Source organism: Bipolaris oryzae, assembly GCF_000523455.1.
Source record: "Bipolaris oryzae ATCC 44560 unplaced genomic scaffold scaffold_143, whole genome shotgun sequence".
NCBI classification, from domain to species: domain Eukaryota; kingdom Fungi; phylum Ascomycota; class Dothideomycetes; order Pleosporales; family Pleosporaceae; genus Bipolaris; species Bipolaris oryzae.
Window position 1 is genome coordinate 1 of NW_006911419.1, and position 16212 is coordinate 16212.

Genomic DNA, 16212 nt, shown 5'->3' on the forward strand with positions numbered 1-16212 from the left:
TTCTTACGATATAACGAAATACAACAAGAATTCTGATCTAGTCTACCCTTCTTTCCCTCACCCGGCTCCTCTCCGAAAAAAAAGACGTCTCCTCCCCCGTCCAACCAACCACTCCTCCAATCCCCCCATATCTCCCCTCATCCCCCTCTCCCCCCTCCTCTCACCCACCTCCCCGGTAATCTCCCTCATCCCCTCAAACACCCTCCTTTCCACCCCGACCTCCCTCCACCTCTCCGTCACCTTCTTCTGATACGCCGGAATATCCCCCCAACTCTCCGTCTTGATAAACCGCATATACGCATCTATATCGGCCGACGCGCCTTCAACGCACAAGACGCCGGGTTTGCCAGCGAACAGGAAGCCCGTTAGGGAGTAGAGCGGGGCGCAGGTGGTGAGGTCTGCGCGTTTGGAGCGCGTGGAGATGGAGGGGAAGAGGAACCAGGCGCGGACTAGGGGTTCAATTGATGATGATGGTGATGGTGATGATGATGGTTGAGAAGGGGGGCAAGAGGGGGTGGGAGAGGAGAGAAGGGTACGGGATTTTTCGAGGATGACGTCGAGGGTGTCGAGGAGGTCGTCTGGGTTGGGCAGAGAGGAAGTTAGGGAGTTGGTTTGGGATTTGTTGAGCCAGGTTGGTTGTTGGACTCGGACTTTGACGGGTGGTGGGTCTGTGGGGGTTGTGGCGCCTTGGTGGGTGAATGGGATGGTGAGGTGTAAGCGGAGGGTTTGCGGAGTTGTGCTTGATGGGGTTGTTTCCGGGGGAGAAGGGATGGAGAGGTCCAGAGTAGCCGAGATGCTTGGGTCGGATTTTATGGCTTCTTGGCTTTTTTCTATATCGCCGTCACGTAGGATGGAGAGCGTGGAGTCTGCGGAGTCGGAGAGGGTGAGGTCGTCTGGGTACATGGCGAGGAGGAGGTCGATTTGGCCGATTTGGAGTTCGAGGAGGGAGGGGGGGAGGTGGTGCCATTGCGAGTCCATTGTTATTTATTTTTATCTTTTGGTAATTCGGTTTTTTGCAGGTATAAGGTTCAAGGTTAAATAGTAGTACTATGTGACTTGAATTATATCTAGTTGGTAAAAGTGTCTAGAGGTATATTCACAACTGGCTAATGAGCGAAGTCGGCGCTACAACACACACACACACACACTGGAGCCACTAAGGTTTTTTGGCCACTAGCCCACAAGCGTACAGTACATCTCGGCATCTGCAAAATGCTCGACAGCCAACTAGGTCTCGGTACAATTCCTAGAATCACAATTACACTTTTATTCAACTATGTACAACGGTTTGGTTTGCTCTTACAGCTTGCTGCTCTCTGGAGCTGGCGTTGCCTATTTTTTTCAAATTGTTAGCTTTTTCCCGCACATTTCCATTCAAAACTTGGACAAAGGGCAAAAACAACGTACCTCCCACATATCAATCAGCACAGTATTTGGCTTTCCCACCCGCAGTACAGCAATAGCGGCGACATCGTTCAACCACGCGACTGTGTTGTTTCTGCTCGTCTCGAACTTGCCCCGCAACATGTTGGGTGTACTGTCATTGTTGTCTTTTGGCGGCAGTCCCTCGGTCTGAATGTAAATAATCTCGCCGGCGTCGGTCTGGAGCACATAACGCGTATCAGGTCGTGTCTTGCCACTGTTGTCCACCAAAAGCCAGTCGGCGCCGATATTCAGGATTTTGCCTACATGTGAGATTAGAAACTGTAGCATCGTGTGACGTCATTCTCTGCGAAAAGGGGAGAGCATCCAAAAGCCAAGCCATTCAGACAATCTCCCATTCCTCTCACCGACTTTTGCAATTAAGACGGCATCTTGAACTACTACTAACCGGATAGTCTTGGTCCCTTGAAGGTGCCTCCAATGATGGGAATAATGGAGCGCGTTTGTCCATAGGGGATATCTGGAACATTAATCGGAGGTGCCAGCAAAGCCTCCATTCGATAGAGCAGAGTCAACTGCGGCGGCACAGGTTCTTCGTCTTGTGCCATGGCGAACTGTGCAAGCGTGGCAATGGCAGTAGTAAGAGAGTATAGAAATCGCATGATGAATGAGCAGCGTTGCCGAAATATATACGTTGATTACGAGATTACTAGATTATCAGGAGAAGGGTGGGTGAAACAGATACAAGGCATGGGCATGTAGCTAACGTTTTATACATCCACAAAGTACCATGCAGCTACTTGGTTCCTGGTGCCGTGATCAAGATCCGAGGATACTGCCTATAGGGTTAGTGTCTTTAAACCCCGCAATCGGCAGGCAATTTACCCCAGTTTTGATAACTCCAGTTTTCCGGCAGATGAGGATATACGCGCTCTATTCGCGCTAAGTACATTCAACCAGGTTATCCCGTCGGTCCTACTCCGCGCTAGCAACTGTTGCATGGCGGTGAGCATGGGGCTAAATGTTAATTGTATTTCTGGGGATTTGGACTCGACAATTGAATGATATGTAAATATAATTGTAGTGTGCCAACGACGTGAATGCGTAGAGCTGTCATCAGGCACCTCTCCACCTTACACGTTCTCTCCAAACGCCCATATCAACCACATCAGTAGACATGGCCGTTTGCCATCACCAACCTACCATGGCATCCCCAGACCTCAAAAGAAGATGCACCTCCCTTACCTGCTGGGCGAAATACCCAAGAGCCACCACATTCACACACATATGACTATCTATCCCAAACAACCCACCCAGATAATCCATCATGCCCTATACCCTCCCCCCAAAAGCCTTCCTAACCCTCAAAAAACTAACCCACCACGGCGACGCCGGCGCCCACAACCAAGGCATCTACCTAACCCAGCACCTCCCGACGGCCAAAGTCTACATCGAAAAGCGCCTCCTCCCCTCCCGTGCCGCAAAACGCGAAATCCTTGCCATGCGCCTCTGCAACCCACACCCACACCTCGTCTCTATCTTCACCTCCACGCAATCCACCTCGATAATCTCAATCTACATGCAACACTGCGAGCTCGGCAGCCTCGACACTCTAATCCTACACTTCAACGCACACGCCACGCGCCTCCACGACGAAGGCTTCGTCTTCCGCGTCTTCTGGCACCTAGCCCTCGCACTCTGCTACTTGAGCACGGGAGCCGATTACGCCACCACACGAGACCGGGCTTTTCGGGGTAAATCCGCGGTTAGGAAGAAAGGATGGCATGGCATGGTGCACCGCGATATCAAGCCTGGTAATGTCTTCTTGACAAGAAACAGAGAGTGCAAAGGTGCGGATGCGCATACGCTTTATCCGTGCGTTGTGCTGGGCGATTTTGGCTGCGTGGGCGCCGGGTCGGAGCGGTATTCACGACATGCGCGAGTGCTGGGGCGGGGGGATCCGCGGTTTGAGGCGCCGGAGCGCGAGGGGAATGCGTATAGTGATGTCTTCTCCGTGGGACTCGTATTGCATTGTCTGGCGCGTATGGTGCAGGTTCCCGATGAGAATTTACTGCCGGATAGGCCGTTGGGAGGGCAGTATACGGGGTGTAGACATCTGGCAAAGATGGTGCGGGATTGTCTGAAGTGGACGCCCGAGGAGAGACCTTCGCCGCTGGAGCTGCCCAGGTTGGTGTTTGAGGGTTATCGTGTGTGGAGGCAGGCGAGGGGGTGCGATGGTGTTGCTTTGCCTAAATGGGCTTTTGGCTAAATGCCGTGTTTAGCAGATAGAGTAGTCAGGATTCATTTATCTATATACGAAAGTGGATCTGGTATTCAGCTTGAGTTGCATACACCCTCTGTTCGTCTTCTATGCGAGAAAGAATATGGGCTCGGGAAAATCCGAGCTGCCGAAGCTCGAAGCTCGATACGCGTATCGTAGATCGCATACGCTAATCTGAGTAACCCACACCGATCGATAAGATCGCGCAGATGCTCGTAAGCGGCAGGTGCTCGCGGAGTAACAGTACCTAGGTTGCCTGATGCTAGTGAAATGTGCCGGGTCGGGCCGAATAGAGAGTTGCTACACAGGGTTTGTATGCATATACCGCAAGTTTGCTTGCGTTGTACAGACGGGAGAGGAGGCGGGAAGTGAACAAAGTGCTGAATAGCATGGGCACTTCCACCGAGATGAAAGAGTAGACTTGACTGAAAAGCATCGTGGAAATACATCACAACAGCTAGCATTGGGAAACAATATCACAAGTTACTCGTATACACAAAAATCCTAACTATAATTTACATTCAGTCCATCTTACACATCTAACAGAATTCCTAAATACTGAACAGGTCGATTGCTTCAAAAATGGTACAAAAACACAAAACAATAAACACAGCGGATAGGCCATCGAAAGCACCATGCATCTTGACAAGCCCGTTTTTCCTCAAATCCCTTTCAAAGCGCCATGCCAAAACCAAAAATACACACACACGATATCTCTTCAATCCGTCAAGTGCCAAGAATGAAACGCCAGCGCTAAAAAAAATAACGTCCCCATCACCACTGGATAAAGAAACCTTGATCAAAAAGAAACCAATCCTCCAACACCTGTACACCCATATCTCCACCTTTAAATCTCCTACAAGTATGCCATCCAGAGCGGATCACACTGGCTCAACTTAGCAGGATGTACTGCTACAGCAACGAGATCGACAACAGTCTGGTTTGCTGGCAGATTAGCTCCAGTAGGCAGGCTACCAATAGCACTGGCCCTCTTGACCACCAAATCGCTGTTGTTCTGGACGCTCTCCCTAAGAACCTCTGGCGTCAACTGGCTAGACTTGTGCTGGCTGGTGAACCAGTGGTTCATTTCATCGCGCATGAAGATACTGAGTTGCATTTCCAGCTCACCCTCGGGTTCGATCAAGCATCGAGCCACAGTCATGACGCTAGGCGCAAAGATGCCTTCAAGATTGAGTGGGCCCATGATTGTTTGCAAGTTGGGTGTCAGACGGAACGGTACCGGTTCCGAGTTGTGCAGAATGGGCTTGCCGACAGCCATGCTGGGAATCAGTTCAGAACCCCAGATGCGGCCGCTGGCACGTGATACACTAATCTTCTGTGGGAAGCGCGTGTTCATGTGCATGACGTAAGTCATAAAGGTGAGAGCGGCGAGCTGGTAACTGAATGTGCGACGGAATAGCCAGAAGTCGTCAAAGGTGGGGAACGTGGCGCGGAAGTAGTCTTGGATGACTGTTGGAGGTACATATTTCTCTTGAACAGCAGCAAAGGTTTCGAGGCGGATACTGTTAGCGTGGTCCAGGTTTTTCTGTTCGGTTTGTATTAGTTTCTGTTTACCGACCAAGGTATTATGTCCAACACTTACAGGCTGGAGAGCTCTCAGTTTCTCGATGCTAAAGAGTATGGGCTCGTCCTTGTTAATACCATTCTTACGGCAGTAATCCTCGTAGATGCCCTGCATGTTGATGTACGATGCATCGTCCTGCACCATGCGCACACTGGGTGTGATCGGAATCATAAGCGGAAGGTGGAACTGTAGGTTCCTCCTACGGCTCTCCTTGCGCTTCGCCAAGATACCGTTGAAGATGCGGAACAGTTGGACAATGCGCTCTTCACGCCTTGAACTCCTAGCAGCAGGGAATTGGATAGCAAAAGGATGGATGCTTCCATCATGGCCACGAATCCTGAGACGACGATGACAGATGCCAATGCCGCGCACCAGTTCCACGTCGGGAAGGAAGCGTTCGATGCGCACAAAGTCGGAGTTCTTGTCTCGGTGCTGCAGATACTGCCCAGGTACCTCAACATCGTCAAACTTGAGGAAACGGAACTCGCTGAGTTGGTGTGTATACTGCTCAAGCGGCACCGTGAGCTTCCTTCGGTCAAGCCTCTCTTCAAAGCGATTCCGCCAGGTACGCAACTTCTGGATGTATTCGTACATTGTCGGCTTGTTAGTGACAAAGTCCTTCTCGAAAGCCTTGCGAATGTGCGGTGGCAGAACAGACTCAGCGAAGCGCGTGATGTTAGCCTCGGTCGATGCTGGCAGTTTGATTTCGCGTGCGTAGAGATTTGGCTGGCGGCCCACGTAAGACAGACCGTCGTTTAGCAGAGCTACGATGAGTCGGTAGGCATCTTCGTCAGGAGGGCACTTGAAGTTCTTCTGGATCTGGTCGAGCATCGTCTCCATGGATAGCGCGAGTAGAGGGAAAGCCGTCTTAAGGATAGCACTGATCTCTTCGACATGGTCCCATGGCTTCTTTGGTGCTGGAGGAGCATCGGCAGGGGCAGGTGCGTTGCCAGCCTTCGGACTGCCTTGCGCCGCACCTTCTGTCTTGACTGTACCATTGGCCGTTCCGTTAGCTGCAGGCTTGGTATCAGTGCCTGCGGCCGCTGCCTGGTTGCCGGATTCGGGTGAGGCTTGCTTTGTTGCTGGCGAAGCTTGTGCCTGTTGCTGCTTCGCCTTCGCCGCCTTTTCTTTTGCTTCCTTCTGCTCATGCGTCTTCTTGAGTACAGCCATGTCTTCTCGTGTCGTGCGGAGATGGCAGTACAGCGCCTGTGGATACGTCTTTGCCAGTTTCCCAAGAATGGATCTCGCAATAGGAGCTTCCTGTCGCGACAGACTGTTCAACAACTGCGGGATGTAAGTAATCCAGTACCACGCTGGCGTATCACCCTTGAACTCTTCAAACTTCTCTGCCAATTTGCGCTCCGGGTTGTCCAAGCTGAGCAACCACAGAACACGTCCAAGTAGTTTCCTGGACTTGGCGTTCTTGAATTGGCTAGCAGCTTCCAAGTAGCAGCTGAGCGCTGCCTCTGCCCTCTCCAGGTTCTGTGGCTCCTCCTTGAACAGCATGTCGTTGTAGCGTCCCCACTCGGCCCATGCCTTTGGCAGCTTAATGTCAAAGTACAATGCAGTGCCAAAAGCTTCACCAGCTTCGTTCTTCTGGCCCAGCTTAGCCAGGAACATACCCTTGAGAGTGTAGAATTCTGCCTTCTGATTCGGACCAAAGTAGTTCAGATTGGTGTTATTAATCACATCCAAGCCACTATTGAGATCGGCCTTGATCTGGTAGTGGCACTTTGCCTGTTCACGTAGCTTCAGGAAGGCCTCTTGAATCTCAATGTTGGGGAGGGTGTAGATCCGTCCAAGCTGGTTGATGCACACTTCGGGCAAGTTGTGTTTGCGCGCCACGTGTGCAAAGCGATTGATGATCCATGCAGTCTCGTGGTAGCCTCGGTATGCGAACGAGTTTCCGCTGGCGTTGTTCTGGTTTGGAGGCAGCAGATTCAAGTAGACACCGTTAATGAGCTGGAAGATGTGCTGGCGCCAAGTGACGAGATCCTGCCATGCGTTGATGTCATCCCAGAAGTTTGGCAGGCGATCGCGCCAGGTGCTGAGGAGCAACTTAAGCTCTTGCGATTTGACATCTAGGTTTACTTGAGTAGTCTGAGCAAGGCTCTGACAAATGACACTAGCATCATGCAACTCAACAAGTTGCTGGAAGTGCTGCAAGAGCGGAATGTGTGCCTGGGTGATGCATCGTGGAAGCTGGTGCCATTTCCTAATAGAGAGCTGGATGGACTCATCGCAAAGTCGGTGGAACTCTGGCTGCGACTCTTGCTTGTTGTGGAGCTTGAGCAATGACATGAAAGTCTGGAAGAAGACTCTTCGTGGCGTTGGTGCATCGCTAACAGCTTTAATGGTCGCATCGAGCTGCTCGCGGGTTTCGGCATTCTGCCAGGCATCAAAGACACGCCAGGTTGACTCCAGGTATAGATCGTTGAAGTTCTCGTGCTTAGCAAAGTCACTCAAAATCTCCCACTGCTGCAACTTCTGTGCGCAAATAACCCAGTGATCTTCCCAGAGCATATACTCGCCGGTACTGAAGGGAAGAACAGATGTGCGGGCTTTGATTTGTGCAGCCTCGTACATTTGCTGGGCCTTGTCCCAGATACCACACTGCTCGTACGACAAAGCAGCGTTGCTTTCAATAAACTGGCAACGTCGACGCCATGTCCCGTAGAATAGGTCATCTTCTTGTAAGCCGCTGTAAATCTCCAACAGAGCATCCAGGTTGCTCTCACGCAGTTTTTCGACGTCAACAACGGGAGAAATGGCAGATTCTTCCATGTACACTGCAGCAGTATACCAGGCGTTGTACGTCTGGGCCAGATACTTCATGATGTGCGGCGGGAACTTAACCCGTGGGCGGGAATGTACGATAGCATCGAGCATGGTTGCAACACAGTTGGGTCGTTTATCGAGTTGGCGGGAGTGGTAGTCCTTCGTGAGCAAAGCTGCCATGCCCTTTTCAAGGTCGCTCTGATCGTCTTTTGTAAGTGCAGTCCAGGCTAGTGGAAAGAAAGCCACCCAAATGTCGTGTGCCAAGTTACTGTCAGTGTGCTGCAAATGTCCGAGCGGTTCGAAAATGTCCTTGACCTTGACATCAGCAAGCTGGTTGCAGAAGCGGCGATGGCTGATGACAAGGTTCTCCAGCTCATCATCGACCATGACATCTCCAATCCTGGAGTCTCGAGCATAAGTTCCAAACAACGTGCTAGGTTGCATAAGGCGGAAGTCCTCTGAATGAAGTTGTGCTGGAGTGTTCATCTCGACTGAGCCAAACATCAAATGAATGACCTGACTCAGCCAATAGCTGTCGGAAAGGGTGTCCCAGTTTTGAGAAGCCAGGACGTAGCTGAGGCGACTGGCCGCAGTACGGCTCAAGCTCTTGTCAAAGATGGCCATGTATCTGTTACGCATCTCGACGTCTTGCGCACGGGTGCCGATCAAGAAGGCATGCTCCATACGTACAGTCAGCTCGCTCCTCGTAATCTTAGGGTCCTCGTAGATGCGAATGACGAGATCCAAGAAGCGAGTCAACAGCGAGGTGTCAGCCCGATGTTCGAACAGCAACATCTTGCTGAGTACTGCAGTCTTCTCCTTAAGAGTTGGCACAGGCTCAGTGGAGCGGAAGATCCATTCTTCAACAAGATCCAGTACCTTCATACAGACTGAATTGGTTTGCGATCGCTCGACCAGTGATGCAAGGACACTGAGATATGGCCTTCGGTTCTCACCGAGTTCGTTCATCCGGGCAGCCAAGATGTCGACAGTCTTGAGCACCAGATCTGTTTGAATCTCAATCTCGCGAGGATCAGTGGGAGGACTGGCTCCTTCAGGGCGCATAGCAGGTGGTACAGGCTGTCCGGGAACTCCGCTGTTGCCAGCGAGATGATCCTTAGCCATTTTGCCTTGGAATGCTTTCATGACTTGCGGGATGTGTTGATCGATCTCCTCGGGTCGCTTCTGGCACAAGGTCCAGAGAATGTTGATCGCGCTAACATAAGAGCTATTGGAGAGTGCCTCAGTAGCGATAGCACCGAGGAAGCTGACAAACTCGGTAGAAGGCGACTCTTCAATGTTTCCTTCGTCGTCAGTAACGGGTTCAGGCATCACCTCTAGAATGCGCTTGAGAATCGGCTTCAGTTTCATAGCACCATCCTCAGATTCGTCCGTTGCATGCAGGCTGGCTTGGACATCGGGGTTCTCGGATCGAATGGGCTTGTCGAGAATCTTCTGAAACTGCGGGATACGCTGCAAGACCCAGTCATCAGGCTTAACATTGACGATGACCTTGACAATCTGAAGCGTGTTGATCATACGAGTATTGAAAACCTCAGCCTTGTCTTCCTGCTTCATCTCAGTGAGAAGAATCTCCTCGATTTTCTTGGTAAGCATAAGATCCAGATCCAGATCGTTCCATAGCCGTGGCGAAAGCAAGTCATGCAGAAGCTGCACAGCCTTCCTGCAGATCTCCGCAGGTTGCGCAGTGTTGGGAGCGGCGACGGCGGCATCCTTGGGCTTCGGCGAAGCAACGGGGAAGCGCTCTGGCAGGTACGCAATGAACTGGATAAGGTACTTGATCAACATCATCCGGATCGGAGCACCTGCAACAAAGCCCTTCGGCGCGGAACTTGGAACCACGGCCGATCCATCAGCACGCCTCTTGAGAGCCTGCGGTGACTCTGATTGTCGATCCGATGAGCCGCCACTTTCGCTTGCTGTACGTTCCTCCCAAGTCCTGATCAGGCGGATCAAATTCAATGCAAGCTTCTTTGCATCAGTCGAGGGGTTCGGAGGTTGCGCGATTTTGGATAGTGCTGTGATGATGATGGGCGACAGATGCTCTCTTCCTTCGTAGAAGAGATCTGGGTGTCGGACCAAGAAATTGAAGATGCTCATCAACTGCTGTAGATTAGAACTCTCCTCTGAGAGAATCTTGCGAGGAAATTGAATCCAGCGAGGCATCTTGGAGTCTGACCCAGGCAACACTGGCATCCGCTTCTTCAAGACAGGAGCCATGAGTTCAAGCGCTTGCATCACAAGTGAGCGACCTTCATTCTGATGTGCCTTGAGCAGGGCTTGATAGACTTGCACAGCAATCTTAACAGGTGTATCGAAAGCGGCAATGAAAAAGGCGATGAGCACGTAGGCAGCGTACTTGTTGATGATGTCTTCAAGCTTGATGTAGTTCCAAGCGAACTTGATGACATCCTTGCGGGCTTCTTGGATCATGCCAGGGTAGTGTTTCAGGAGCAGGGTGGTAAGCTGGAGAAGCTCCATGCGTGAATGATCTACACCAAGCTGCGCAGTGTCTTCTGAAAGCTCGAGTGTCGATTGTGGCTTCCAAAGTCGGCTATGAATGGTTTCGGTCATGGCTTTGTCCATAAACTTGGTACCCTTGGCTTTCGGGTCAAACAAAGCTTCCCAGTTGCGCTTTACATCCATGGCAAAGATGGGGTTGACAATGTGCCGGAAGATGAAAGTCTTCGTCTTTTGTGACGAATTGCGTGACGTGTACAGGTCAATGCACTTGTTCACGATCGTCTTCCAGTAATCCACAGAGTCGCTGGAAATGATTTGCTCGTAGATAAAGTCAAACAAGCGTGGAGAAGCCTTGAACTCCTCGGATGTGACAGCGTCAACGAGTTCAAAGAAGAAATCCAGGCTGCTCGGCTCATGCTTGAGGTATGTGGTAAAGATGATCATGATTTGGTCGCCAGCCTGTTCAGTTGCCAAGCGCAGTTCTGCGTCGAGGGTGTTTGCCCTGAGCTTCTTTTCCAACGATCGAGCCGCTTCGAAAAGTCCTTTGCGTAGTTCTGCGTTTGAAACAAGCCACTTGCTAGTCTCTTCGCATTGACACAGGGCATAGGCAATGTGAATACCATTGAGCTGAGCTTGGCATTTCTCCTTATCAGTACCCTCTGGGTTGATGGCACTCAGGAAGCCTGGAACATCTTCTGTGACCTGCTTGCGGAGGGCCTCGCTTGCCGGGTTTTGAAGCAGCTGAGCAAAGAAGCGTCCTTGGGTGTGATCCTTCAGATTGGGGGCAAAATGGTCCCAGGCTTCCTTCGGGTACATGCACAGGTACTTGATCAGTGGTTCCCTGAATGGACTGTAATGCGTCCTCCTGAGCGCACTCTCCAACTCGATGACCTTTTCGATAATCTGCTTCAAGAATGTAGCAGCCGCCGGTGGCAACAGATGGAAGATGTTGAAGATGCCGGTCACAATCTTCATCTTGGAATTTTGCTCAATCATAGTGAATGAGATCTTCTGAAGACTGTTTTGATCGGCGATGCTCTTGAGATGGTCAAGAAGACGTGTTCCAATCTCCACCTTGAAGTAGTTTGTGAGCAGCTTCAGCAAACGGGCAAGACCATCAAGGTTTTCGACAGAAAGCTTTCGTGGGTCCTGCAGGTTAACCAAAATGGGTCGAAGTCCGCTTTGGAGCACATCTTTGGGTAACTTGTTCGTCGCCGAGATTACACCCGAAAGTCCAATGTTGGCTGCCTCAATGACCTCAGGGGACTTGGAATAGAGACACTTGAAGAAGACAGCGATGATGCGGAGGAACGTCTGGTTTGGTGGGGTAGTGCTAAATTCGGGAAAACTCTGCGCAGTGGAGAGAAGTCGAATACAGGCTACCCGCAGATTGATGATGTGGTCGGCGTTCCTTTGCTCGAAGGGTTTGCTCGCAAGGTGTTCGTCTTCGGCGTCTGCTAGGGCGAGAGACTCCATGAGCAACCGTGTCAACTGCTCATTGAACTCGAGGATGTTGTTCTTAAGTTTCAGACAGAAGGTGATGGCGTCGATGTAGGCAATCTGAATGCTGAAGGGCAACGCTCGGAGTGGCTTTGTCCAAATGGGCAGAATGAGCCTGTCTTTGACGGGTGTGATGAGGTCGCTCACGCTCAGTTCAGTGACCTCAGAGAGCACTTGGAAAGCCTTCTGTGTCGCGTCCCGCACATTTTTGTTCATGTGCGACAGATCACCCACGAGCTGTTGGCAAAGCCTCAGCGTAATGTTGTTGCCCTTATCAAAGTCTTCTTTCTTGATCTTCTTGTGGCATCGCCGGATGAGATCTTGGATAAGACCTTCTGCTTGAATGCGCGTTTTCGAGTCCAGATCGATGGGCATGTCCTTCATGACAAAGTTCAAAGCGCGGACAAGCTCGAAATGGCGAGGCACCAACCAGGTCTGAGGAAGCCCTAGCTGCTTGATCATGATCTCAATACCACGAGTTCCACCAGACTTCATGAACCAGTCATCCGCATGGCAGTTGTGGCAGAAGGTGCTGGAAAGCTCAGTGAAGAAGACAAACTTGTCGAGAGAGCCGTCATTTCCAAAGATGGCCTTTGTAGCATCGCGCATGGTTATGATGACTTGTTCCGCAGCGTCGCGCACAGCAGCATGCTCTGAAGCTAGGGATTCGCCGATAGCTTCTGAAATAACGTCGGTTTCGATCACGACGGGCCCCTCGCCCGAATGAACATCAAACGGCTTCGTCTTGTGCTTGAGCGTTGCAAACTGGGTTCCGAGTTCTAGGAGTGTGAAATGCTTCGCCAAGTTGTTCACCAGAGCCTCAGCGTCAGACTTCAACTCAGGTATAGACACAGCAAAGATACAAGCCTTCAGCAACTTCTTCAAAGTCTCCTGCTCCACGCTCTTCTTGGTGATTGACTTCTCACGTTCCGAAGCAGTGAGAATGTCGTAACCGGCATCGAACTTCTTGGCACATAAGTCGTTGGCTTGCAGGCGAACCAGCTGTGCAAAGTCCTCAGGCAAGCTGTCGAAGCCGACCAGCAGCTTTGTGTGGGCTGTGATGAGGCGGAGGGCCTGCTGCTTATGGAACGTATCAGACTTCTTGGCCGCGGGTGTCTTAGGGACCTCGTAGAGCTTTGCGATTGCGGTGTCAATTCCGATTGCCGCAGGAAACGCTCGGTCTTTGGTTGATCCAATGAGACGTATGTCGATAGAGGATTGATCATCCGAGTACGGCTTGAAGTTGAGTTCTGGTGGCCCCGTAATGAATTTGCGGTTGCGGCCACCGAGTTTACCCAGGATGCGCATTGTCGTATGGGCGTGGAAGTGGCTGTATGGATTCGGCTTGAGATGCTCCCATAGAGCAGCCATCAATTCATCAATCACCGGCGCCATGATAGGATCCAAGTAGTCCGCGGTAAGGTTGTCCACACAAAGCTCCAGAGTACGAAGTCCTTGGCCAACAAGATCAGATCCAGCTCGCAAAGCAACGACCAGCGGTCTCATCAGGTAGCTAAGATGCGGTAGAAGATTACTCAACCTCGCAGGTACTGTAAGAGAAAGCTCAACGAACAAATCTCTTTCTGCAGGCTTGCGCGCCGTCAACAAAAGGTTGTTGAGAACATCCAGCAACATCTCTAGAAGGGGCAGAATCTCCTTATATAGATGCTCGAACCTACCACCGCCAATGCTCCTAAAGAGCGACCTGAGCAGGAGGAAATAGTTCATGGGCTCCTCAGCAGTCGTTGATAGCTGAATAGACTTTGTGATGATCTTGCTGACGTGCGGCAGGAGGACTTGCTCGTTTTGAGCAGAAAAGAGTGTGACTGCCATAAAGGATAGCTTGAAGAGGCGAAGCATAATGGATGACTTCTTGACATCTGCAGTGCCAACCTCTTCAATCCGATCCATGAGGAACTGTAGCAACATTCCCGAAAAACTGGGGGATGTGGCCTCGGAAGCAAGAAGAAACTGTGGAACGTGGAGCAATGCCGGGTGATCGAACATCATATCGTACAAATGGGGTATCTCGGATGAAAACACTTCGTGAAATGTGGCTGGGTCAATGTGGTGGAAAACTGTCGCAAACGTCTCCAGTAGATCCTTCTCTTCTTTGCCGCTTGACATCATATGCTGGTTGCCCATGAAATCTCCTGGTGACATTCCTTGGGTCTCAGGTGCCTTGTCGGTGCCATAATAACGGAACACCTTGGCACCCTCGCGGAAAAGTTTAATGAGGACCTCGACCTCTTCGGCGTTGTAGCCAAAGGACACTTCATGCCAGTTGGCTGACGCATTCGCTGGGTCAATCTCTTCTTTGATCTTGGCCGGGTTGCACGCTCGCAGCTGGTAGAAGAGATTTTTGAGCCCGTGCAGCAGGTTCTTGAACAAGAACTTGTTGTCGGCAATCGGGTCAGAACTGCGGTCTCGGGGATTCGACGTCTTGATGGGGGTCGCGTTGAAGATGTCAATCTCATCCCAGTCCGGGGGACTGTCTTGAACGGCCATGTGATTTTCGTCAGTCGCATCGATTGATGGTTGGCTGTACTGTGCTGAGAGTTTGACAGCGTTGTGATACTGGCGGTTCATAGCGGCAAATTTGTCCCCAATGGCATTGAGAATCATAATCAAGAAGTACCGAGCATCTTCCTTAGGCTCTAACTTTGCAATGCACTCTGCCATGTTCAGAAGCAGTTTTGCACTCATAGTCTGAAAACTGGTCCCCGGAAAGCTGTCGTGCAGGTTCTTTGTGTACACCTCGACTGTGCGGCGAATCTGTTCCTTGGAAAGCGAATCTCGCAAATGGTGAATGAGATCCGCAAGCATACTATACGCAAGCGGGCGCATGGTTTCGTACACGGTAAGTCCGTCTCCAATCAAGGTCCTCTCATCCAGTAGCTCGTCAATCTTTTTCAGAAAGATTTTGCGAAAGTTGAAATTGATGATATGCCGTATAGCTACCAGCAGCTCCTTCCGCGCACCCGACTTTTCTCGCGGGCAGTCCTTGAGCAGGCGCACAACGATATCCGGTAACGTTGGCAGGAAATCATTCAGCTGGTTTGCGTAGACTCTGAGGAGATATGCCAGGAAGCTCATGGTCTTAACTTGAGCTGTGATGAAATCGCCAAAAGCGGCTCGATTCCGAATCTCCTTGCTGACGCCAGTAAAAATCTTGCCCTGGGCCTTGGCCTCCTCATGCGCCTTCTCTTGCGGCTTTGCCTGGAGCAAAAGCACATTTTTGATGAGCGGAACGAAGAGTTTTACATTCTTGTTCACACAGTTCCGGTAGGCTTGGAATAGTGATACCACAATGATTGGGCACTCTGCGAGAACCTTGAACGATTGCATTCCCTTGAGCAGCATGCGCGTCTGCTGGTGCTCCGACCCAAGATCGCCTGCGGAGCTGGAACTTAGCGTAGTTGCTGGCGAATTGGGACGAGGAGATTGCGAAAACTGGTGATTGTTCGGGGTCGAGGGAACACCTGACGAGGTTGACGCAGGCGCACTGCTATCGAATGTATCGTGCACGGCTTGCTCCATTGTCTCAAACATTTCTTGGATCAGGTCGAGGAAAGGCTGAACGCGGTCCGCGAGGGCTTTGGTTTGGTGGCGCTGGAAGTCCATAATCGTCTTCATACACAAAACGGCATTGTCTTCATTTTCCAACTTGACCAGACTCATGAGCTTATCCACAATCTTGGCCGCATGCGGTTCGATCGCCTCGGTCGGGTTCATGGGCAGGCGGTGCAGGATTTCGAGGATGCAGTTTCGTATCCGCTGTTTGAGTCAGAAGGCTGTTCTATTGCTGCGGGGTTTGCGCTCACCTGTTCGGGCGATGTGGATATGAATACTGGATTGCCATCGAGTATCTTGAGAAACACAGGAACTAGGTGGTTCAGGAATGCGCTGTACTGCGGTCCTTGACAGTAGCTCTCGATGTTGTCCCGGATTTCGATGGCCTGGGTGCCCTTTGCTCTCAGATCTGTGCCACAGTCAGCCTCTGCTCAAGTTTCTTAATATGCGCGACCGCGTGCGATCATGGCTCTCGGGTCTAAAAAATGTCTCGTTACCAGAGTTAGGGTCGTCCAGTTTGGAGGCCATGGCCTCAAAGTTGTGAGACGCCATGACGAGGATGTTTGCAGCCCACAGCTGCTTCTCCCCTTGTTTGGAGGCCTCTCAAGCTGCACCGTATAGTGTCGTG

The 16212-nt window shown here is 51.2% G+C and overlaps 4 protein-coding genes across 4 annotated transcripts; 1 reads left to right on the top strand and 3 right to left on the bottom strand.

The window, feature by feature from the left end:
* Window positions 1–57: 57 nt before the first annotated feature.
* Window positions 58–978, bottom strand: COCMIDRAFT_103486 (uncharacterized protein; the record flags this gene model as incomplete). Its single annotated transcript, XM_007692845.1, has 1 exon — window positions 58–978. One exon carries the CDS (start codon window positions 976–978, stop codon window positions 58–60), a length of 921 nt encoding a protein of 306 aa, XP_007691035.1.
* A 321-nt stretch (window positions 979–1299) lies between these two features.
* On the bottom strand, window positions 1300–1991 carry COCMIDRAFT_103473 (uncharacterized protein; the record flags this gene model as incomplete). Its single annotated transcript, XM_007692846.1, has 3 exons — window positions 1300–1332; window positions 1408–1685; window positions 1832–1991. 3 exons carry the CDS (start codon window positions 1989–1991, stop codon window positions 1300–1302), a joined length of 471 nt encoding a protein of 156 aa, XP_007691036.1.
* A 719-nt stretch (window positions 1992–2710) lies between these two features.
* On the top strand, window positions 2711–3652 carry COCMIDRAFT_28921 (uncharacterized protein; the record flags this gene model as incomplete). The annotated part of the gene is made up of 1 exon (XM_007692839.1): window positions 2711–3652. One exon carries the CDS (start codon window positions 2711–2713, stop codon window positions 3650–3652), a length of 942 nt encoding a protein of 313 aa, XP_007691029.1.
* Window positions 3653–4520: 868 nt separating this feature from the next.
* COCMIDRAFT_103516 (uncharacterized protein) lies at window positions 4521–16136 on the bottom strand (the record flags this gene model as incomplete). The annotated part of the gene is made up of 4 exons (XM_007692847.1): window positions 4521–5210; window positions 5268–15788; window positions 15836–15993; window positions 16082–16136. 4 exons carry the CDS (start codon window positions 16134–16136, stop codon window positions 4521–4523), a joined length of 11424 nt encoding a protein of 3807 aa, XP_007691037.1.
* Between the last annotated feature and the right edge of the window lie 76 nt (window positions 16137–16212).